This window comes from Hirundo rustica, chromosome Z (genome assembly GCF_015227805.2).
Source record: "Hirundo rustica isolate bHirRus1 chromosome Z, bHirRus1.pri.v3, whole genome shotgun sequence".
Classification (NCBI taxonomy): Eukaryota; Metazoa; Chordata; class Aves; order Passeriformes; family Hirundinidae; genus Hirundo; species Hirundo rustica.
The window spans coordinates 42,978,126-43,001,520 of NC_053488.1; the positions used below are offsets into that span (position 1 = coordinate 42,978,126).

General features: G+C 37.9%; 1 protein-coding gene and 1 long non-coding RNA gene across 2 annotated transcripts in view; both read right to left on the reverse strand.

The window, feature by feature from the left end:
- The window catches only part of SHC3 (SHC adaptor protein 3), a 57,696-nt gene that overhangs the window by 10,970 nt on the left and 23,331 nt on the right, over positions 1 to 23,395 (reverse strand). The window contains exons 6-9 of the mRNA XM_040091139.2: positions 12,246 to 12,309; positions 9,500 to 9,619; positions 6,338 to 6,391; positions 2,179 to 2,230 (exon numbers count right to left, since the gene is read on the reverse strand). Of these exons, the coding sequence (XP_039947073.1) occupies positions 2,179 to 2,230; positions 6,338 to 6,391; positions 9,500 to 9,619; positions 12,246 to 12,309 (290 nt within the window). The remainder of the gene's footprint in view (positions 1 to 2,178; positions 2,231 to 6,337; positions 6,392 to 9,499; positions 9,620 to 12,245; positions 12,310 to 23,395) is intronic.
- On the reverse strand, positions 17,848 to 22,436 carry LOC120765907 (uncharacterized). Its single transcript, XR_005704521.2, has 4 exons — positions 22,258 to 22,436; positions 20,383 to 21,671; positions 19,710 to 19,795; positions 17,848 to 19,613 (listed from the first exon to the last, which is right to left on the reverse strand). It is a non-coding gene; the product is annotated as an uncharacterized LOC120765907 (long non-coding RNA).

Below are 23,395 nucleotides of genomic sequence, written 5' to 3' on the forward strand. Positions count from 1 at the left end.
AGCTAAAATGAAGCATGCGTTATTAAGTAGTTTCAGTAGATGACACAATGAATAACCTGTTTCCTTGGATACATGAATGGACTTTCAGCAGGTAGGAGATATGACTCTTGTAAAAGGATGAGAAGGTTTGGCTCACACAGAGATGATTTCTTGTGAATGTTACGACAGAAAATAGATAGACAGATCCAGAATACAAAGCACACAGACAGCTTTTCCAGCCTTGGGAATAAATTAGTCTAATATGCAAGCTATACTACAACACTGGTGTTAGGGTAGCGCCAGTAACAGCAGCAATAATATTTTCATTAGATTCAAATGTAAAGACAAATTCCATTTTAAGGTAATTTGAAGACAACACAAAGAATGACAGAACAGCAAGTGACGGTGAAAGAGGGCAATTCAGGTGCCTTGGTAAATCAGACCATTTTAAAGAATGTGTTTTAATACAGGTGGCATACAAAGTCACTGATCTGCAAACCATTGATGTATATATACAAGTGGGGAAAGCACCCATAGAAAAGTCATAATGCTGAAGGCTTAAAAATCACAGGGTTAAAGAATTTCACATGAGGTAACAGTGCTTCACTGCAGCAAAAAGGTCTTAGGAGGAAGCAGCCAACAAAGAGGACAAAAGTAAGAATAAACAGAGAGGTGCATTGTCTGCTATAGTGGCAGCCCCTGTTATGCAGGTATGATATGCCTTTTTAAAACAGCTGCAGGAAAATGAAGGAAGGAGGTACAGAAATTATCTGAAGGATGGAGGATGTGCACTGCAGCTGGAATGCTTGACCTGAATACAACAAAGGAAGACAACAATATCTGGTGCTCAGATGACTCCTCAGCCTAAGATAGCCTAGCTCAACAAGGAACAGTCACAGGAAGCTAAGGAAAAGCACATTGAATGTAGGATAGAAGGAGCATAGTACCAGAAGAACACAGTGGAGAAGGAACATAGTGTATAAAATCCACTCATATGGGGGCGTGAAAACAGAGCCCAGGGCTCCTCTAAACCCTACACAGCAAATATCTGGTCTACAATGCTAGTCCCTGCCTTGACTGAGATGTCTCAGACCAACTAAACCAGTCTGGATTTAGCAGAAGGGTACTGTTAAAGCAGGGGGGCTGGAGAGCAGCTCTGCACCATGCGTTCCATAGTCTGATGCTGGAGACTCTCCAACACGGAACACACGACCTTGTAATGTAACAAGCATTGCAAAGAACTGGACTATTCCCTACATCCCATTCCCTTTAAATTTTCTAGGTATTACTCTAACGTTCAGTGTATTAGTATGCTTAGTACAGGTATTATTTATGAGCTAATACTCTCAAGTCTGAACATCTCTGAACATGGACACATCAGATTCTTCCGTTATCTTTAAAGGTGACTATACGTGGAAGCTACTGGATTAGTTGTGCCGGTGGCAAGGTGGGCAGCTGGAGGTTTGCAGGATTGGCATTTTGGAGTGTCTGAATTCTCCAGAAATCCTGTTAGAAGCATTTCATGTCATTTTTTTGGAGCTAGTCTGTTCTTCTTTCTCTATGATTTATGAATAGTAAATAGATTCTCAGGTACATTATAAAATACTTTGTATGTTGCATTAAGACCAAGCGAACACAATCAACAGACTCCTGTCCTTGAATGATTGCTACTGAAGCAATACAACCTTGAATAAAACTTCACTGAGAAAGAGAATTACAGTGAGCTGCCTCTCAAGTTAGCTATTTGATAAAGAATCTGATTCTGCCAGGAAGAGTTAGGCATGTACTGGGAAGACCTAACAGATTTAGCTGCCTGATCAGATGACTTAATCTGATTAAGAAGATTGCTTATCTCTTGCACTGTGATTGTGTGCAGGTAAGACTTGGCTGTTACGAAGAAGCTCACATAGCCAAGTAAGGCAAGTGTTTGATTTAAGAGATGAAGAGAATCAAAATGATATTTGGGTATGAATTAGTGGCAAGACCTATTCATTCCAAGCTTGAGAAACAAACTACTGCTTCTTATTGCTGCACAATCTTTCCATGGTTCTGTCAAAGGCAATCCTTTGATTGGTCTACATTCTACGTTTACATTTTTCAGAGGGGAGGTGGGGGATGGGGGTGAAATGTGACTTAAACCATGAATAATTAGTGCTTCTCAAAGGAAAAATGGATATCAGATATATATTTCTAACTTACCTCTACGATTAACAGGATCCTTAGCTACGTATGCAACATAATCTGAAGTATCCTGTCAAAAATTAAGATATCTACAATGAATGGAAAAACATATTTGCATTGATTACAGCAAAAGATCACAGTCCACAGTATGTACAGTCCTGTGGGCAGAGCCCCAAATGACATATTTTGCTTTACAGTTGCATATTACTTAAACCCCATATAAAAGTTTATGGGTTTTGGTACTAATTGTACCACTTTCGTTTTTACAGAATGTGATCTAATCCAGCAGAATCTTAAAATCTCTTCCATCAGTTAAACAAACTCAGTAGGATTTGGCCCAGGTCTCATTTAGGAGGGAATAGAATTACAAGTCCTTATCTTCAAACTACCCAGAGATTTTAGTTCATAAAATGAATAATCATCTGGTTCTGTGGCAGAAAGAGTGGGAGTAACAGCACTGCTCCACAGAAATATTGAGCAATGGCATTTACTCATGTGTGACAAGCAGGTGTTTACTGACTACAATTCCATATGGCACGGAAGTGCTCAGCCCCTGCTTGGCTCTGACAAGCTGTATCCCTGGATGCCCTCCCCCAGCCCTTGGACTGCTCCCTGCCACACCGGTTGCCACATGCCCAGTGGATTTTCTGGCAAGGGCACACAAACATCTTCCTGAGGGATATTTTTTCTTCCTCTCTTGTCACCTCTTTGCTTCTGTGCATGAGTGGTGCAGACTTCTATCATTATGCAGATGAAACAGAAAGGTCTGTGTTTCTGGGAAACACTCAGGCCTGCTGATATATCTGGAAAATGCCATATTGCCTTGATGCAATCAGGAAGTCCTGGTTAGATCTGGTATTTCCTGACATGCCTGGCTCGTCAGGTATAGCTAAACCCAAGGGGTATACAGGATACATTACAGCTGGCTGTGTAAATTTACCCAAAGCCTTTTCAGGTGACTGATCATTGCCAATTACACCAATATCTAACGTCATAATAAACATCAATCCTCAGTTAAAAGATAGACTTCTTCAGCACACCTTTTTCTAGCGCAAGCACACACCACCACCATCAGCCACCCAAAACAAATCACGGTACTGAATGCCTATACAATTTCCTTTCTAAGCAGAGAGCAAGGGAAATGATTAAGTACAGTCATGGATTCTGGTGACAGATGTGTAATCATGTCACTTAATGCATAGTTGGAAGGCACTCAGACACAGCAGCAGTGAGGCTGGTCTATTAAAAAGCACAACCTTACCATTTTATCTCGTAATTTCTTACACATCCTGTGGCACAGTGTCTGGGCAGTGACTACAGTGGAAATAAGGATGCATATCAACAAGTAAGGGGAAAACAAAGGTGACTATGTCTATAGCAGTAAATAATACAGAGCCCTTGTCTCGCTGTATTGGTTTCTCACACTATGCCCTGAAACTCTCTGAGGGACCAGCACACACTTGGTATCGATCCCAAGAGACCACTATGAGGGAATAGAGTGAATGTGTGGGAGCAAACTGCACTGTGTTATTTATTTCAGGGCCAGAAAGACTAGAAAGTGGGCCACAGATCAATTTATTTACTACTTTAGGCATAGCTAATGGACACATCTATGCCTGAGTAAATCATAGATCTATCTCATAGCTAGTATAGGTGTGAGATTCAAGCTCTTTTAAAGCTCTGAGATTCAAGCTGACTATGACAAACCATTAAGGACCTAAGGTGGGCACATTTCAGTGTGGCTAAGTTAGAAGACCCCCATTCAAAACCTATACAGGGATTGGCAGACACAGCAAACTGATCCTTGACATTCAAGGACTGAAAACAAGTATGAATGAGCTATAATTTTCAGCCTAAAGACATTGCATTGTGGTGTTAAAATTTGGAGGTATTGCTGAAACTGAAAAACTACTGCCTCAGAAACCTCTGAGAGACCTGCATTATTAGATTTTATGAGATCATCCACTCCAAAATTTCAGCAGATATCTCCAAAAGCAGATGTCTTGTCTGGCAGCCTGGAAACAACCACCTGAAATTACTGTGGAGCTAAATTGTTTAGCATATCATAGGAGGGCCTGAAGAGAACTAAAGCAGATTGAGAACACAGTCTTGGAAGTGAAATAAAAATGGCTCCAAAACTGTGTATGAAAGGATTTGGCAGGGAGATTTTTAAGCTCCCATATATTGACACAGCCAGGAACTGACTCAATTGTAAAGGGGAATATTGCGAAAGTATACATGGTATTCAAGATATTCTACAGGCCTGTGGAACATTTCTCCAGGGGTTATATTTTGGATAATATAATTAATAGTAAGGGAGGGGGAGGAAGGTTGTAAAGCCACTTGCTGTCACAAATTGGAGGCAGATATCCAGAGCAGAAAGATTGATGGGGTAGAGAAGTGAGGGTAGTCTCATTTCCTGATAAACCAAGCTCCAAAATAAGTTCAAAATAAGGGAATCACTTCCTAAGGAAACATGGGCACAGATCTAGCTGCCTAGGTTGCTATGGGCTTTCTCCAACCAGTTTAAAACTTATATAAAAATTATGGTCTGGAGCCCAGCTGTGACTGGGAGATACAGTTCAGTGGAGGAAGGATGAAGTGGAAATCATTAAGGGCTGATGAAAGTTATGTCTACATGGCTCTCTGATGAGTAAATACAGCTGTGACCTAAATCACACCCCCGCATTTTGTCACCTTCTACGTGCACCTAGGATAAAGGTACTAGTTGCTTGTAGAAGAACATTACCCATACCTACTTTCTTCCTCCCAACACCAGAATGAACTCATGCAATAGTCTTCTTGGGAACACAAATTCATAATTTCACTGTTGTAGGCTCCCCTGCACCATGCAATTTTATTTTTCTGGTAGCTCACTGACTCAGTAGTGAGTTTTTTATCTCTGTAAAACATTTGGAAGAGTTTGTTTACTCCAAATCTAGAACTCTACTGCTGTTCCCCTCCTCTTTCCTGGTAAATCATCAGTGGGCAGTGTGAAATGGTGTTTCCAGGACCTAGCATTTGGGATGGCAGATGGGCAGCAAAGAATCTTCTTATGGAGGCAGGGAACTGTGCTAATCATTCCTCTGCCCACTTCAGGAATTGTTCATTTACAGCATCCATTGCAATCTGTTGTGCTTCAAAGCTGCTGTTGATTCATTTTTTGTTCCCCAAATTATTGTGATATTGTGTCCTTTTCCCTTCTGCAATTGTACTGAGGTCAGCAAAGCTATACTAAGACTGAAATTTTTCTTTATGTTTTCTGACAATAGCAAAATGAACAGAGAAAGCACCAAGCATCTTCACCTTAACATAGTTGAACTGAGAATTAACTCACAAATCAGGCTAGAAATTGCCTTACCTACAGTACATGACTGACATATGACAGTTAATCACATGATGGAAAAAAAAGGTACTCATTCAATTAATTTAAATTTAAAAGCTTTCAAATCTTTAAGGTAAGAGGTGAGCACTGTCTCTAATTTATATTTTTCCCCTTGCTAAATGAATGACAAATACTTTTCAAGCCCATTTATTAATATACCTTTGGATTAACAGCTTATTAAAATAAGGAAATACACAATAAGCTGGAATCTGCCCTTTGAGCTAAATGAATGAAATTTGTAGGTGTACTTAAAAGCTTTGCAAAACAGGAGACAAAGATCTGTGCTTTTCTTGGAAGCCTGTCTTCAAGCTGCATGAGTGCACCAAATATACCTACAGGCAGAATTTAGCACAGTCTTCTCAGCGTACATTTACAATTCAGAAGAAAAAAAAAAAGAAAATTATGCATTAGTATAAGTACTGTAAATATAGCTGCAACATATTCTATTACTGTAAAAAGTGCAAGACAAAAAAAACAGAATGAAAATCCACACAATGCTCATGTGACTATTCTACATTAACCTGAAAAAAAAAGCCCTGCTTGTCAGTTCCTATACAAATGCTTACAGCCCCTTGATACTTTTTGCTTCAATCGTTCAAAGGATCCATGAACACTTGTCAACCATTCCCCTCAAAGAAAGCTTGATGGCAACGATCAAGAAAAAATTATGAAAGAAGAAACTGGAGTCATTGTGATTATGTTTTTTCTTTTAGCAAGATATGCATTAAATTTTGTCACACAGTCCTCGTAACACAGTATCTATGTGGGAGAAGGCTTTAGAGAAATGCTTACCGGATCACCTCCAGACGCAAAGGAGATAGATTGCATATGGTGATTTGCTATGATCTGTATGGGTCAGAAAGAATAAGTGTGAATCAGATGGGTTTCTTACAGTTTGCAATTTTGATTTCTTTTTTGCTTGTATGCTGGTGAAAATCCAAAATCAAGATAAAAATTACCTACAAGTACTTGAAAGAGTAGCATGATTATAAAAACAAACTTAACAATAAATATATCTATTCTGGTGTTCTTTAAAATGTATCAGGACACTGCAAGGTTGCTAAATGTACTCAGAACTTCAGTAAATCATACAGACTGTCAGAGAGTATCTTTTGAGAAATTTTAATCTGTTAAAACTCACTTTCTTTATTATGGATAATGATGAATGAAACAAAAGGTCCTATTCATCAAACCATTTTTCTGCTGATGCCACTCTGGTGAAATCAATGAAACCATGCCAACCTGTACACCAGCTAAGATTCCTAACATTGCATCCATCACCTCCTATGTTGTTTTATGTTTCAATCATCAACAGGTTTACTATATGTAAACAGAATTTTGAATCTAGCTGCAGTGCAGCATTGTGGACAAATTCACAGGCACACTCTAGGGCATTTGAAATTCAAATTGCTTATGTACAATTTGAACTAATATGATATTTCTCTGGGAAGAGACAATTTGTCCTGAACCTCTAATAAAAGCAGATCTCTGCTATTCTAAGATGTAACTTACAAAATCTTTTAATAATGAAATTGTGTAACAACCAAGAAAGAAAAGGTCATTTGAAAGAATTTTTCACTTGATATTTGAGTCACAGAAGCCATGCCAAGGAATTCATCTGGGATGGGACAGGCCCCTGTTTAGTGCCTCAGAGCATCTGACAATAGAATTAGGATCTTGATTCTTCACTTTGGAGAGGTAATCATATACAGAAAACTATTCTGGAAAAAATAAAATAGGCTAGAAAAATATTCTCTGTGCTGTTTCCCCTAGCCTGTTTCTTAAAGACCTGAACTACCAACTACCTTCCTCGGAAAGAAAAAAGCCTGACAGGACTTTCTCTGGATCTTGCTGCTTCACTAAGTCAGAGAGAGGTGACTACTATTTGTAGTGCTTCTTTTATGTAAAGAGCACTTAATTTTCAATAGCCCTGCTTGTCCCACAGCAGCCTCCAAAGATGTGGTTAGTTTTTAAGTGTACACTGGTGAATTAGTGTTCTGTTATTCAGCAATGAGGATTTCCTTCTTTTTTTACCCTTAAAAAACTAACAATAGAATATATAGAGAATACAATACATATAGAATGTAGAATATCCTAATAATAAAACAGAACTAGTGAAGTTCTTTTAGACATTTCATATTATCACTATCTCGACTTGTGCAAATAACCTTGTCTTTTATTTAAGCATATTAAAGAAAAATTATTTCAGATTGTTGCTAAACTATTTTTTTCCAAATTTTAAGGAAGCTGAAAAGTACTTGAAACCAATAGTTCAAGTCAGGTGAGTTTTTTTTAATCCCACAGCTAATTTAGTTTGAGGTAGGGGTATTCCCCACCTCACCTCTACCAATACCGAAATACTGAAAAGAGACACTGCAAATTATCAATGCATTGCTTAAAATGAAACAATTCACTAATGTTGGCACATAGTTTAGAAGCCTTTCAATCTACATCAACCTTTATTTTAAAGAAATAAGAAAAACAAAATCATCTTCCACTCATCCCTGCTTAATATGTTCTCAGAACTGTGGTGCAGGGGTACATGCAGTTGCTTTCTTTCTGCCACAAGGGCCAACAACACTATCTTTCCAGATCTGCCAGGAAAAAGAGGCTGTTACAGAAGTTCACAGCCATCCTCTTTTGTGGGGCCTCAAATGCAAAGCTGCTGGGCCATGCTTATCTGCAAATCAAATCCTTGGCATAAGCAAGAAATAGGGGAGGCCACAGCCAGACTAGGGATCTCTGAGAAACCAGATGTTTCCCAGGCCTGCAGCACCCAGAAGAGTCTACCTCAAGAAGAATGATATGACAGAAAGATGGACAGTCTTGTCAATTCACAAAAAAGGCAAAAGGTGTGGGATGACTCTTCTCTGAAATAAATGAGTTTAACTGCATTTTTGCCCTAGCACTGGCTGATGACAAGCTGACTTTCAGGGTCTGGCACTTCCTCAGCAGAGCAAATAAACATCAAGTTCTTATGCTTCTGATAGGGGGGTAACTGTCCTTAGGAAAAGCACTGCTGTGTATATTCCACAGTAAGGCTACAAACTACTGCAGACAGTCATAGCACTGCTCCCACAGTCTCAGTGCTCACTGCAGAGGATTGTGATGTTTTCTAAATAAGGATAAGAATGAAGATATATGAATGAGGACATAGCAATGAACAGCTTTTTAATAGACAGTGTGTATATTCTTTCTTATTTTTTAACCCCGAGGCCCCAAAGGACTAGTAGGAGTTTTACTTTTTCCTCTCTGTATATGGGCAGAAAGTTGCATGCCCTAACGCAATAGGTGGTTCACAGCAAATAGCACAGCAGTGACTACGCATGTCTGTCTGCTTCTTCTTTATATATACCCTGAGCAAGGATTTTTCTCATCTCATACATCATTCACAAAAAACTGCAGTGATTCTCCAAAGTCTGTCTGTACCTTCAGCACAGTGAAGAAGAAGAAACGAGGTACTTTTAGAAGGCTGTCTCTCCTCTCTAAAAGACTGGCCTTACACTGCACTGCAAAATTCATGTATTTTTAGCAGTGCTTCAGGAACAGTTTGCCCTCTACGATTCTAAATGGGAAGTAAACAACAAAACTGAGATGCACATTCAGTGTTTTAGTTGTTGCTCCAAGCAGATCCCTTTTACTACTCTGAAAGTTTGTAATTTTATTCAATAAGAACTCCCATGACCAGGAAATGGTATTTCACATCATAGGTCTTGTAAGAGCAAAACCAATCTACCTGAAACATAGCAAGGAAAAAAAAAAAAAAATCATCAAAGTTGTGTTGAATAGTGAAATACTCTGACTTCCACTATGATTATATTTTGGGTTCTTTCCTTTTATGACATTATTGAGGAATAATAATGTTGAGTAACTGAGTATTTGGCAGACAGCAAATAATTGTGCAGCAGGCTGTTCATCAAAAGCCTCACAAATTAATACAGAAGTTACACTCACCTGTTTTGTATCTGGATTCATTAGATTTAAGCTGCTGGTGGAGATATTCAACATTATGCTCATTCCTGCAAACTGAAGATTGCTCTTCCCCAAGATGCTAGAAAGGACTTTGCTTGGTGGCTGTGAGGAGGGGGGGGAAAAAGCAGATTTTTGTTCTCTGATTATTTTTGAATGACCTTCATTGTACGCAGTGTTAGTGGTGATTTTAAATGCTTCTAAAAAGTTTATGACTTTTCAAAGATCATTTAATTGCAACAGCTGTTTTTCTACGGACATTATTTCTCATACTACTACTACAACTGCTGCTGCTGCTGCTGCTACTACTACTACTAGTAATAATAATAATAGTCAAGCAGTCCTTCATCTACTCTTGACCAAAAAAATAGGGGTTTTGTGAGACAGCACAGTCTCATCTTCACCAAGGGACCAAGTAAGCAGACTAAGATTAACGCCTTCAAGTCAGTATCTCAAAATGACAGTGTTCTTGTTCAATAAAAATAGCTTCAGCTCTTGAAATGAAATCTGTTTTTTGCTCTACATCTACTGATTGTTCTACTCCCATGCCAAATGGAAAGTGGGAACTCCAGTGATACTGATGGAATGCTCACAAAATGGGATACAGAGTGTTATGGAATAGATGACCTCTAAAGATCCCTTCCAACCCAAACCATTCTATGACTTTCCTTCAAGACTTCAGAGCAGGTAAAAGCCAGAGATAGACAAATAAAACCTCATTATGCTGGGGTAAAACATGTATTTAAAGATTATCAGAGAATAAGTCTAAAAATGTAATACAGAGGATATAATAGTATTGATAACTTTTATAGGCATTTCACCAGCTCTTAGGAGGTTTTGTAGCAATAGAAGTTAGGCTGTCAAAGCAAAATTCACAAACTTCTCACCTTTGACAGCTATGGGGAACTACATAGCTGCATGAGAGCAGCCTCATTCAAGTAACCACCACCTGTAAAAAATCAGGCTGCCCAGCAGTAACAGACCAAGTCCTTTAACTTACTCTATTTGCACTGGTGAATATTCATGCTGGTCCTTAGGATACAAACACAATATGACTGGAGACAGTCTTATTCTGCCATTATATTTGCATTTACCTGCAAGCTTGGATAATTTTGTTCCTAACAGGATGGACACACTTGAGCTTTTGTGGTCCTGAAAGTTTACATGCATTCAATTTTATCTTCTTTTCCTTCTGTTTAATTGATGAAAAATACACTACGTACATACTGCTCCTATGTAACATGTGCTGCACTATTTCAACCCTTTCATGTTACAAAGCTAGTACTTCATTAACTTCTCTTTTGAACAAACTCTTTTGACTATTATTGTATTTCTTCTTTCCTTATCTTTCATGATTCCTGGGTCAGGCCTAAAGATCACCTACCTACAGTGTTGGTAATGTGTGAGAATTTGGCCTCTGGAAGTACATGTCACCTTAACAAAATTCATGTGCCACTAGTGGCAGAAACACAATGAATGTACAGACCAGAAAAAGACACACCTCTTTGACATTTATCTGAAATTCTGTTGCTCTTTTCAATAACTGATAAGCAACATTACTTTTAAAACCTGTAACACCTGCAGCAAAGTGTCTCACCCAACACTTGCAATGCTGTTTAACTTATTTTTTCAACTACATTTTATGTCATTTTGCTTTCCAAGAAGAAAGATACTTTCATCTTTACTTTCAGATTTAAAATGAAAAGCCAGAGAAACAAGAAATGCCAATGAGACAAATTTGGTGGAGGTGAAACCATAGCCTTAATTTCTGAGATAATTCCCAATTCCACTGTGACACGTTGTCACATATGACTGATTTTACCAGGATATAATTCTCCGTTGCAAACAAGCGGCATTTCCTCACATTCCTTTCTGCTGAGATTCTGCCTAGATGGTGGAGCAGCTGGGGAAGCAGGCAGACCTTTTACTTCACCTCCCCATTCTCCTCCTGTACCCAAGGACATGCATGAAGGCTACAATTTACTACTCTCAATGTTTCTTTCCTTAGAAATAGCATTACATCCCAGCTTTGCTAGCAAGCTTCTGGAAGACACTGTTGAGAGCCAGTGGAGGAGCTAACCCAAGCCTTCCTCCTCTCTCTGTCTGAAGACTCTAACTCCCAGCACACAAATAAAAATAAAAGCATGGTAATAATGACATCAGGTACACACTGGACTCACCATCAGCACTGGGCACTGAGCATCAGCCACAGGTGTTTATGGAGAGAGCATAGAAAACAAAGGATTACCTCATAGGCTCTTTCTATTTCCAGAAATCAGTGATTACCGATCTCATTAAATATCATCAGTAGATCTATCCTTCAAGAAAAAATCTAGTCAGTTTCAAAACTATATATGTTTTGGGCTTCTGCTGTATCTTCCAGCACCTATTTTCATAATTTACTTATGCATTTATGAAAAGGTATCCCATTTGTTGGTTTTAACTCTTCCACCTACAATCTTTAAAAAAAAAAAGTAAAAGGAGGAAGTTTCTATGGAAGGAACATAACGGCACAATCTTCTTCCTAGATGTATTTATATTTCCAGTTTCCTACAAAAGCAGATCCTGACCAAAAGGGCAAGCAACACCATACAGTGTGTAAAAACAGCCAATACTTTTAATGATTAATCATCTGTAATTCTCAAAGTTAAAGTCACCTGCCTGCTGTGCCTAGTCTCCACTGTGCTGAACAGAGGAAATACAGTCAACTGCACTACAAGAAAAAAAATACCTTTCGTTTCTTGAAGGCTCTTTTGGGACCAGGCATGGCTTCACAAACACGACTGATTGCTTCCCTAAAGAGACAGAAAGAAGCTTTATGGCAAAAGAATGTGTGGGTTTCTTCATTACTCTTGAAATGCACTGGAGAGAACAGTTACAACTGTATTTCTGATCACAAGTGAAGATAGTTAGTGGGTCAGTTAGTTTTCCTCTAAAAAAGAAAATGTTTCCTTACATTGTCAAAAAGGTCTTTTCTCACTGTAAATTAGAATATCATTCTTAATATCATCTTTGCAGTCTTTTGTATATTGCTTAAACATCATCTTTTTAAAAAATGTTTCTTTTAACGTGAGAGTTAGAAAGCATTATTTTTCTTACTGTTATATTATGCACTTTTCCAGTCAGAGAAAAACAACCAGGTTTTAGACAGTATCAGAACCCTAAAATATTCCTGATAATACGTACATTCTATACAGTACATGAGATGTACAACATTTTAATTTATACTAGTTCAGTACAGTCTGAGTGGTTTATTTAGTGGCCTTCTGTTTGTATTATAGGGAAAATTATTGCCATCAATATTTTGTTTCAGTTTTCTAACATTGCTTCATTCTTACCATTGCACTCAAATTGACTGAAAGAAATGTATTTCCAAAACCGATTTGAATCTATATAGTTTCATGGAAGTGTAACTATACACTGCAAGAACTCTTGAGATCATGCTCCAAACAAATCTTACAGTTCCTTTCAGTATTTAGCAATTTATAATCTGAATGGCCAGTCTGGTCAGTGTTTAGAATTTGTTCCTGTGCACGCATAGGCCTCCTCTCTGACCACTTAGGTACAAGGCTCTAATAGGCTGGCCCCACTACAAGACAGAATGGTTTCACAGGAACAAGCAAAAGTGACTACAAACCTTGTTTAACTATCTTTACTATGTGTTGAGTCTAACAGCACTTTACATATAGAGCCAGACCCATACAAATAACATATTTTACGCAAAACCTCCCCAAAGCTCAAAACCAAACCAACCAACCAACAAAACTATATGAGAAAACAACAGAATGGGAAACAATGAACTACAAGCTAAAGAACAGCCAAAATAATCAAAACCTTGAAACATCATCTGGATAAAGACATAAATTATATTAACTTTACGCCATACACCATATATTTTGACTACACAGAATCAACAAGTGAGTCAGGAGAACAAAGTCATACACTTATATCAGCATTCAACTTATAATGGCTCAACAAATGTGACAGATTATATCAGGTGGCAATCAGTAATTGCTTTATAGTTATGCCTTTTGTGCTTTCAGCTTGGACCTAATCCAAAATTTGAATCATCTGGAAGAATCAAATTTTATTGGTTTGGGGAGATGGGTGGTTGTGGAGTGGAATGTGCCTTGAAGCAGGTTTACAGTCCTGCCATTCTGAAGTGTGAGATTTATAGCAAGAGATGGTTTAAAAATCTTTCAAGCACACTGTCTTTTCTTCAGGTCTAGAGGAGAGGTTGTTTGTTCTGTAACTTATGTCTTTTTTTCCCCCACCTACATCTGTTTATCTAATAAAATTGCCTCTCACTACAAATCCTGCCTTGCATAGGCACTCAGACCACTATACTACAATGCCCCATTTCATGGTTCAACACCATGGTTCTTAGTTCCCACCTTTACCCCCTTTTTTTTTTTTCTCCCAAACTCCAAATGAGTGTTTTAGTTAAATTAATTACTAGATTTTCTTACAGACCAAGTAAAAAAACAGTTGTTTTAAAAGAACTTGTCTGATGCAAAAAGCACAGCAAGCATCACACAAGTGATCACCATGATATGAGACAAGGGTTATTCCTGAAAACGTAACCAGGGAAAAGTAAATAGTACACCTCTCAAAAGAAAAATTCACCAAAAAATGCTTCTCTTTGACTCAAGAAAAACAGACATTGTCTTTTACAGAATTATCCTCTCTGGCTACTGAGGTAAAACTTGTGGTTTCCCATCTCCTTCTTCCACTGAAGTAAATCTTTCAGAGGTAATAGAATGGGAAGTTCGGCCAGCGGAAGTCTCAAGCTCACTTCAGTCTTTCAGACCCGTGTCTCTTTCTTCACCAGGTGTGTCTTAGTTCCAGATATTTTGACTGCAAGTTGCTCTCACAGAGACATCACCAATCCTTGTCACATCTTTGTCACTTCCAGTGGTCCAACTAGTGCATTGAGATACCTCTTAGGTCTTGCCTCTCACAGAAAGGACTTGGATTTCTGAGATACCTGCTTGAGGGATAAATTAGTCTATAATTTCCTTTCTCTTCCTATTTGCCCCCATCATCTTCTCTCTAGTGGCAGCATGGAACTTAGAGCAAGACAAGGGGATCTTCAGGCCACTGCACCCAACAAAAATTGTATGCAATTTTGCCATTTTTCGAGTGCAGAGTTTGGTCTTGTAGTTTTGCTACTACCTCTCCTATCCTGCCAGCTCATGATAACCAGACATTAAATGTCTTAGTCAGTAGATTAATCTGATTAAAGGACCTTGTTGATCAAAACTGCTGCTTGAGCATAGGAGAGCATAGCTGAAAAGGCTGAAGCCCAGGGCAAGGCTTTGCAAGCCTTGACTACTCCTTGCATGGTCAGTCTTGGCAGAGCTTTTTTTCTTTAGGGGAAAAAAAAAGAAAAAGAAAAAAAAAAGAAAAAAACAACCCACAAGCTGGAGGACCTGGGCTACACATCCTCTCAGTAAAAAAGCACTATACAATTTCCAGCTATCTGTCTTCCTTTTAGCAAAATATCTCTGTTTTACAGAACGCAGTGTTTCTGAAGGCTGTGGGAAGACTGGGAGTCTTTGGGTTTTGAACCTCTGTAAATACTAAATGTTTAAAGCAACTGCAGAGTTCAAGTTAACAATGTTTTTAGTGAAAACGCTGTGAACTTCAGAAAACATATTCATAGAGCAATTCTATGTAATCAAGGTCAGAGTACCCTGGCAGCAACTCTTTGCACGCCTGCAACAGAAGGCACAGTACTTTTCCTGTGTGGGAGTTAAGGAGTCTAAAAGCAGTATTTGAAGAAAATAAGAAAAAGGATGACTGAACATCTGTCACTGCAATGATATGCATTTTATCCAAGGGCCACTAAGATGATTAGAGGGATGGAGCACCTTTCTTATGAGAGAATTGGGATTGTTCAGCCTTGAGAAATGAAGGCTTTAGGATGAACTAACATAGCCTTCCAGCACCTGAAGGGAGCCTACAAGAAAGGTGAAGACAGACTTTTTACAAGGGCATTTAGTGATAATATGGGGAGAATGGCTTCAAACTGAAAGGGTAGGTTTAGACAAGTTGTTAGGAAAAAATTCTCCACTGTGAGGGAGGTGAGGCACTGGAACAGATTTCCAGAGAAACTGTGGGTACCCCATCCCTGGAAGTGTTCAGGGCCAGGTTGGATGGGGCTCTGAGCAACCTGGTCCAGTGACACATTTCCCTGCCCATGGCAGGTGGATTGGAATTGAATGGTCTTTAAGATCCCTTCCAACCCAAACCATTCTATGATCCTATGAAGGTTCCCTGATCACTCTGTTCAGTATATTCTAGATAATTTTGTGGGTAAAGTTGTGCACAGACAGCCAGATAGCCTGGTAATGTGGAAAGGATGGCCCAAAGACTTCTTTGCCAGGCAGGACAGGGCAGATGTAACAATTTTTTTTTCAGCAAATCACATTTGCAAATACCACAGCAGCATAAACACCTGAGTCACAAATCAAGACCAGGAACAGGTATTGCTGCTAGGCTGAGCATGCCATCACCTGACTGTGCATAGAAACATTTGCCTAAGGAAGCCAAAACCAAATGTTTTGTGTATATCTACATGGCTAAATATTGAGCAATTTGAAAAAGTAGGATATTACTACATTTTCTTCCTTCCTAATTAGAAAATTATTTGACGTAGACATACATTACACCTTTCTAAGCCACATCCTGCTTCATTAACTGGGCTCGGATAAAAATCAGTGTAGACTTATGCCAATCTCTTATAAAATTAGTTACTGTGCTGTCTGCAGTAGGAACCACATGCTGAGTTCCAAATCTGCCCAAGAGTATTTTCTGCCTTCCAGATGGTCATACTGTGGAGTCATTTTCTTGGCACAAAACATGTTGCGTATTTTGAATATAATTTCAGCATTCAAGTGTATTCAGTAAAAAATCACCAATATTCATTTTCTGAGACTGACCTATACTTATTTAAAGTGGCTTGACATCTGAGACAGAAAAAAGGACATTTTACATTGCCATTTAGTTTCATTAAAAAGACTAATGCTCTGGTATAATTCATAGCTTTAGTGATATTTTATTCTGTCATACAAAGTAGTCCACTCAGGAATCTCTAATGTGTTCCTCTATGAAACATCATCACTTGAAAATACTCTCCATTTTTTGATTGCGCTGTTCCTGTTCTTAATTAATATGATTTAATTGATTAAACCCCAGAATTCTGGAACCCATTTTTCAGGGAAATTACATACACATAGAAAAAGCACAGACTTTCTCAGCATATTTGTAAAAAAGTAAAACCATTTCAAATAATGAGATGAGAAAATGTGACTACATTTTAGTCTGAAATGTTTTGTATCCAAATATTTAAAACCCACTAATACTCTCTTGTTTAGATATTCTAGCGTCCTGTAGTTCTTCCCACCTCAAAAGCTTAGGACTTCACAGCTTGAAAAACAGACATCAAAAGACCGACTTTCTAAAGGGAAGAACTGCTCAGAAGTTTCACAATTATTTCTTAACAGTACTAAGTTCCTGTCAGTTTTAATCATTACCAAGTATTACACCAGTATTTTCTGAGGAGGAACAAAGACTTAATTTTTAAAATTAAATTAAATTAAATTAAATTAAATTTAAAAATAACCTGCTTCTGAGAAAATTAAATAATGATTAAAAAAAAAAAAAAAAAAAAAAAAACCAGAGACCAAAAATCCATTTTTAGAAATCTGTTTAATAATTTAAATATTTTTTGTTCATTTGCAGGCAAATTTGCAGGCAAAACAGGCAAAATGAGCATGGGCTGTCTGAAGTAGCACAGGGGACATTAACAATCTCTGAAGACTAAACCAGTATTTGACCACAGATTGACCAAGTCTGGAGGACGCATGGCTGAAGAAGTAGCTAAGGAGAACAAATCAAGGGTATGGAAAGGAAGGGGAGGCTAACTTTGCGGCAAAGATGCACCTACTGCCATGAATCCAGAATCCATGAATGCAGCAGCATCCCTGAAGGGAAACCCCCACAGAAACTGGTGCAGAGACCAAGTGATGCCATTTGTCACCATCCTGATTGATTTGAAACCTCTCTTGGTGGGGAGCCTGGAAGAAAACTTTTGTGGAATAAGGTGATGTCAAGCAGATGTGTCACACAAGCCAACATAACTTGTAGAGCAAGGAGATGACAATTCTTTTTTTTTTTTTTTTTTTTTTTTAGCTCCCCATCCTGTTTCTTCAAATGGAGTTTTCTTATATGTAGAAAATCTAAAAGCAGAAAATGAAAGGAAGCTGGCCAACTTAATCTTTAGTTTATTGAATAAATTTTATACACTCAAGTGGTTGCCTTCAGCAACTATTAGGCATAGAATACCACGTCATTAGATATGCAGTATGCAATCTATCTAAAGATAGTTATTCTCATGCTCCTGCATCTTCAGTGTGAGACTTCTATTAGCCTCCTAAGAGAAACCAATGCAGTTCAAAGGACTCTTTTGCTCTTCTTGGCAAAGAATCTTTTTTTCAGTATTTATAGACAACTTAACTTTTTAAGGAATTTTTAAGACAATTCCTGTACAATTTGTACCTTCTTCCATAACATGCAAGTAAGTTTCAGAAAACCCAGTTTCATTCATTCATTCATCAGTAACAGAGAAATCTACCTGATCTTGATTGTTTCTTCCAATAAAATAGTTCTGAACAATGGTCTTATTTTAAGAAATATAGAGTGAAACTTGTTTATCCTACTGGCACACCTTAGATATATCTCTTAACTTTGCATGCATACACAACTTTGAAGAACATAAAGTAAGGATATATGAAACCTTGGTGTTAAATGTACAGCTAAAAGGCTTCCTTATAAACAACCCCCCAACTGTCAAGAATATAGTCAATGACATGAAAAACATCTAAGAACATTTACTTTTAGGTTTAGATCTGCTAAGTAGCTCAATCCTTTAAGGTCTTTTATGACTTTCAGCCTTTTTTCCACTCAGCCTGGTCTCTAGCTACTTATCGTAGTCTAGGTCAGAGAAATGGAGAGAGAAATTAAAACCCTTTTCTGTTGCTAAATCAGGATCACAGTAGTCTCCAAACTGGGCCCAGCCTCAGGTAATTTACTAAAAATATTTTCTCTCAAAGAGTAGATATTAGAAAATATTTCAAAGGCAGGCACAGGACACTTTACAGAAGTAGAGTGAAAACATTTAGTCTAACAAATATCTTTTTCTAATGCCTAACGGGCTTAATTTCCAAAGCAGGACTTTGGAGAGAGGTATCTTAAAAAAGCTCTGTATAAGACAGATGGCACTTTATAAGTATCTGGGCTGTGTTTGCCAAAAAGCAGTGTTCAGTGCTGATGAACTGTCTGGTGTGACTGGACATGTCATGTGAACAACAAATTCCTTATGCCATCAATTCTATGTGTAATCAATATGCCAGGTGCTATTAACAGAATTGGAGAATGTCTTGGTTTCCAGGTTACTGTTCTTAACTTTGTACTGCAATTTGCATTTAAAACATGTCAAGATCACTCTGCTTCAGGTCCTGCTGCTGCAGACCCTTGTGGAGTGATCATCTTCCTGAAAATCCAGGATACAGTGATATCTGTAACTGCTTCCCTGACTATTTGGCTTCCAATCTTCCACCTTCCCTATCCTCCAAGAGGTTCTTTGTTTTCTTAAAAAGCCACTTGGACTGGGGGACCTTACTTAGTTGCTCTCACTCTGGCTTTCCAGTACCATATATTAGTAAAATTATTTCAAATACTCGTCAACAATTTCCACTCAAATACTGCATTGAAAAGGAAAGATTCCAGTCTTAGGCACACAAAAATCTTTTTATTCTACCCCATTTCTGTGCTAATAACAGCTTAACTAGCAAATGTAAATTATTCTCAGACTATCTATAGCTGCTATTGCCCCAGTCAGAGGTGTGCTGTAAGAATTGTAAGGATGTCTCCATCCATTTCTGAGACTCATGCTTCCTGATGAACCAAGCAGCAGCCAGCAGCTCATGCTTCCCACAGCTTTGACTCTGAAGTAACTGTGCCCATCTCTTCCTGCAACTGCAAGTGGTCTGTGTGTTCTGCCATCTCCTAAGTGCCACCCACACCCACGGTTCACCTGGAAGAAAGCAGAAATAAAACACGCTCACCTTTAGGCATGAGAGCATGTTAAGGAGGACACTGAATACAGAATTCACTGCAGATAACAGATTACCTCTCTGCCTTCAAAAATCACAGAAGACCCATTCTTGCATTTCAATGTCTTCCACCATTTTTTTCAGTGATGCTTGCTGACAACTTCTGCAAACAACACAGATACAGGTGAAACATTGTATCAACTGAACTGCTTTATATTTTTAGCACTGGACTCAAATACAACTCTAAAATTTAGATTTCCACCATTTCTCCTCCAGGGATATTGGCATAAATGGATTTGGTTTAATAGTTTTATTAATAAAGTTCAGGCCTCAAATTTGGAGAGGAATATTTTTCAAGCTGTTCATACCAATAGAGTTAATGTAGAGGACCGGGATCAGAGCTTGGATTTGGGTCCACTGCTGATATGAGGCATTTCAGTACTCTGACCTATTGCTATTAAACCAGCATGCAACATAATATTTTACTCAGCATAAGGAGGTGTGACTTTATGATACTGCATGCAGTAAACTGATGACATTCAATTAGATGCCAGTGAACATTCACCCTTGTAGTTCAGACTCAGATGTACAACAAACACTGCATGCAACATCTACTTCAAACCCGTGCATAAATCACTCATGCATACAACACAAAAGTGAGGACTCGTTATTCTACTGCAGCTTTAACAATAAGCATACAAACATATTACAAGAACTGCAAACACTGCACATGTTGCAAAATAATTTTACCTGATTTTTAACTTATTTTTTTTACAAAAAGCCCGAAGGCACAAAGGGCCTGGCCACAGAAGCTTAAGAGTGGCCTCTTTCTATGACGATGATGGTTGGTTTCGGATGAACTTTAACCACTTGCCACCCATGGTTAGCTCAGTAGTCTTGTCTGCTAGTCCTCTTTTTCCTCCACTATGTTGAAAATTAAATGCTTTTGTTTGTCTTGCTGCCCAAGAAAGTCATCTTGATTTCACGTGTGTTACAAGAATTATCACTGGGTAATTAAAGATGCAACACGTGGATTCAGCTGGCTTTCATTTATCATTATGTGTAATGGCTGACCGTTGTCTGGCGCATCCTCTTACTTGTTCAAGAATTCACATGACATTACATTCATTACAGGAAAGAATAAATACAATAAAACTGATTAATACTACTCTAGTTCTTCTATTTCCTCTGTAGTGAGAGAATCTTGAGACTTCAAATGTATAATGATAAAGGCAAAAAACTGTTAGAAATTTTACATAACTGTTCCTTGTTTCCTCCAACTCAAAATTAGAGCAGTAATACCACCGCAAGGTACCACCAAGGTTATTAAGGTCTGATAAAGAGTATGTCAAGTGAAAGTGTTTCTTCATTCCTCTCCCATGAAGATAGATGTATTGCTGCAAGTTTTAACATTTTAGTGTACAAAAAGTGAAAATGCAAAACAAACACAGATTACAGGATAGGATAGGTTAGGTAAGACAGCATTAGATGGCACAAGTTGATTTTTCACAGGACTGCAATAAGGACTGTTGACCAAACTATTTCCTCTGGGGCTTTGATGCAGTTCCTGAAATTGAAGCCAAAGTTCTTCACTTGCCAGATATGTCTATGCATACACACTGATGTATATACTTTCCTAATGTATTATAACAGCTGTGATTTTCAAAGCCATTCAAATTATCTACACAATGTTTTTCCATGAATTTCTTATCTCTAATTCACCATGTAAATGGAAATCTCAGTCCAATTTTTAAGTAATTTCTAAATGCTCACTCAACTATTTAAGAGCCATTTACAAGCACTAACTAATTCATTTAATCAGAGTTGTCTGTGACTGGGACTAACAATTTGTCTCAAATAATACCACGAGTTTTCAAGCAGAGCAAGATACTACATGTCTCACCCTCCCATTACTGAGCCCCACAAGTTTTTTCTTCTAGGAATTGATGCTGCTTATTTTACTTTGGGGATTCAGTCATCCTCCCAGCTGACGGAGACATAAAGTGACATATGCACTGGAAGGCAGCAACTGGAAGTAACTGGAAGGCAGAAAAAAGGCAGATTTAGGATTCCTAATAACTGACTTCCTGTTTTTAAGCTCTGCAACATGGAGAAAAAGTAAGACTAAGAAAGAAGGCAGAGATAGGCATGTGAGGCAGCGCTAGAAAGCTACTTATTAGGAAGAAATGCATCCAGGCTTCCACACTAAATCAAGTAACTTGACTCACTTTTTCTGTTTTTTAATCATACTTAGTAAATACTGCATAATGCCAGAAGTCATATCAGTCCAAGAGAGATCACTTTCTTCTATGACTGGTTTTGAAAGGTCTTGAAAAAATAACAGATCCAACAGGTGTGATGCATGCAGTAGGATCAATTCATAAAGTTTGGGTCAGAAAGGGATTGCAGCTGCTTTGACATCTGTTTCTCTGGTCAGAGGAAACAGCACATAGAGGTTTACACAGAGAAGCTTTTAATTCAGCTATGGGCCAAGGCTCCTGACTGAGGCAGTCATGGCTAACACTACAGACCCAAGCCTTGGCCACACCACATCAAAAGCCATCAGGCTACCAGGACAGGTTTTTTAGCTGGTGGCAAGCTGCAGAGAAATCAGCATGGACGTACCTAAAAATACATGTATGATGTAGTAGACATAAATGTGACTTTCAGGTGCTTTTATTGTATTTGAAATCAAAGGGCTGCACAGACCGTTTGGTACCAGGTGTCTTCTTAAGAGGGAATTGATGCCTGCAATATCAGAACATCAGCCTTATTAATTAAGCACATACCTTGAGGCCTATGTTATGTTTCTTAAAACACACCAGAAATTTAACTAGCATGTGTGAATTTTACCAGTTCCTTAATAATATTTTCTTAATAAAATAGGTTTGTATGTGAAATGCTACATAACAAAGCATGTGAGTACTGAAAACCAAGGACATGACAAGGGGATTTCTAGAGCCAGATGATTTAATGAAATGCAGATTTAGATGTTAGGTTCTGACTCAAAAGCTACCTAAAACCCTAAAAATTTTAGATCAGGAATTACATTATGAAAATTATGAGATTTCATTGTTTTATGATACACAGGAAATTGTAGATGCAAAACAAAAAGCAAAATATAAAGATAAGGCTTCCCACTTGAAAAAAAAAAAAAAAATATATATATATATTCTGTGCTCTAGATATAATTAGAGGATGGTGGATTAACAAAATTATTTCATGTAGTGAAATAAGCTATAACTTCAACAGAAAAAAAAAATAAAATTCCAAATTTGTTTCATAGTAAACGCCAATAAACTTTTGGGGTTTTTTATTGGAGGAACTACAAGGCAAAGATATTTTGTTTGTGTAGATCATATTTCTTCAGATCATGAAATATGCTTATGTATTGATGTCAGAGTAGTGCCTTTAAGCTAGATGATAAGAAAAGTAAAACACTATTACAATGAAGACATATAGTAAAGGAAACTGTACAGAAAAATTAAGATGAATTCCTTCCAGATATAGAAAACAAACTAAATAATTATCACAACTGTTTAGTAAGCCAGTATCACTGAATTTCCAAGGGGTAAACAAAAATGTACCACCTGCATTGAAACTACAGATCTGCTTAGATATTAAATAATTTTTAAAGGTCACTGTTGAAATAAATCAGAAGTGTACATGATACATTTTTAAAAGTACAGTAGTAAAATTATGAAATGCCTCCATAGTCTACATGGCTTGAAAAAATGGATTCTGTCATTTACCTGTCCTCTGG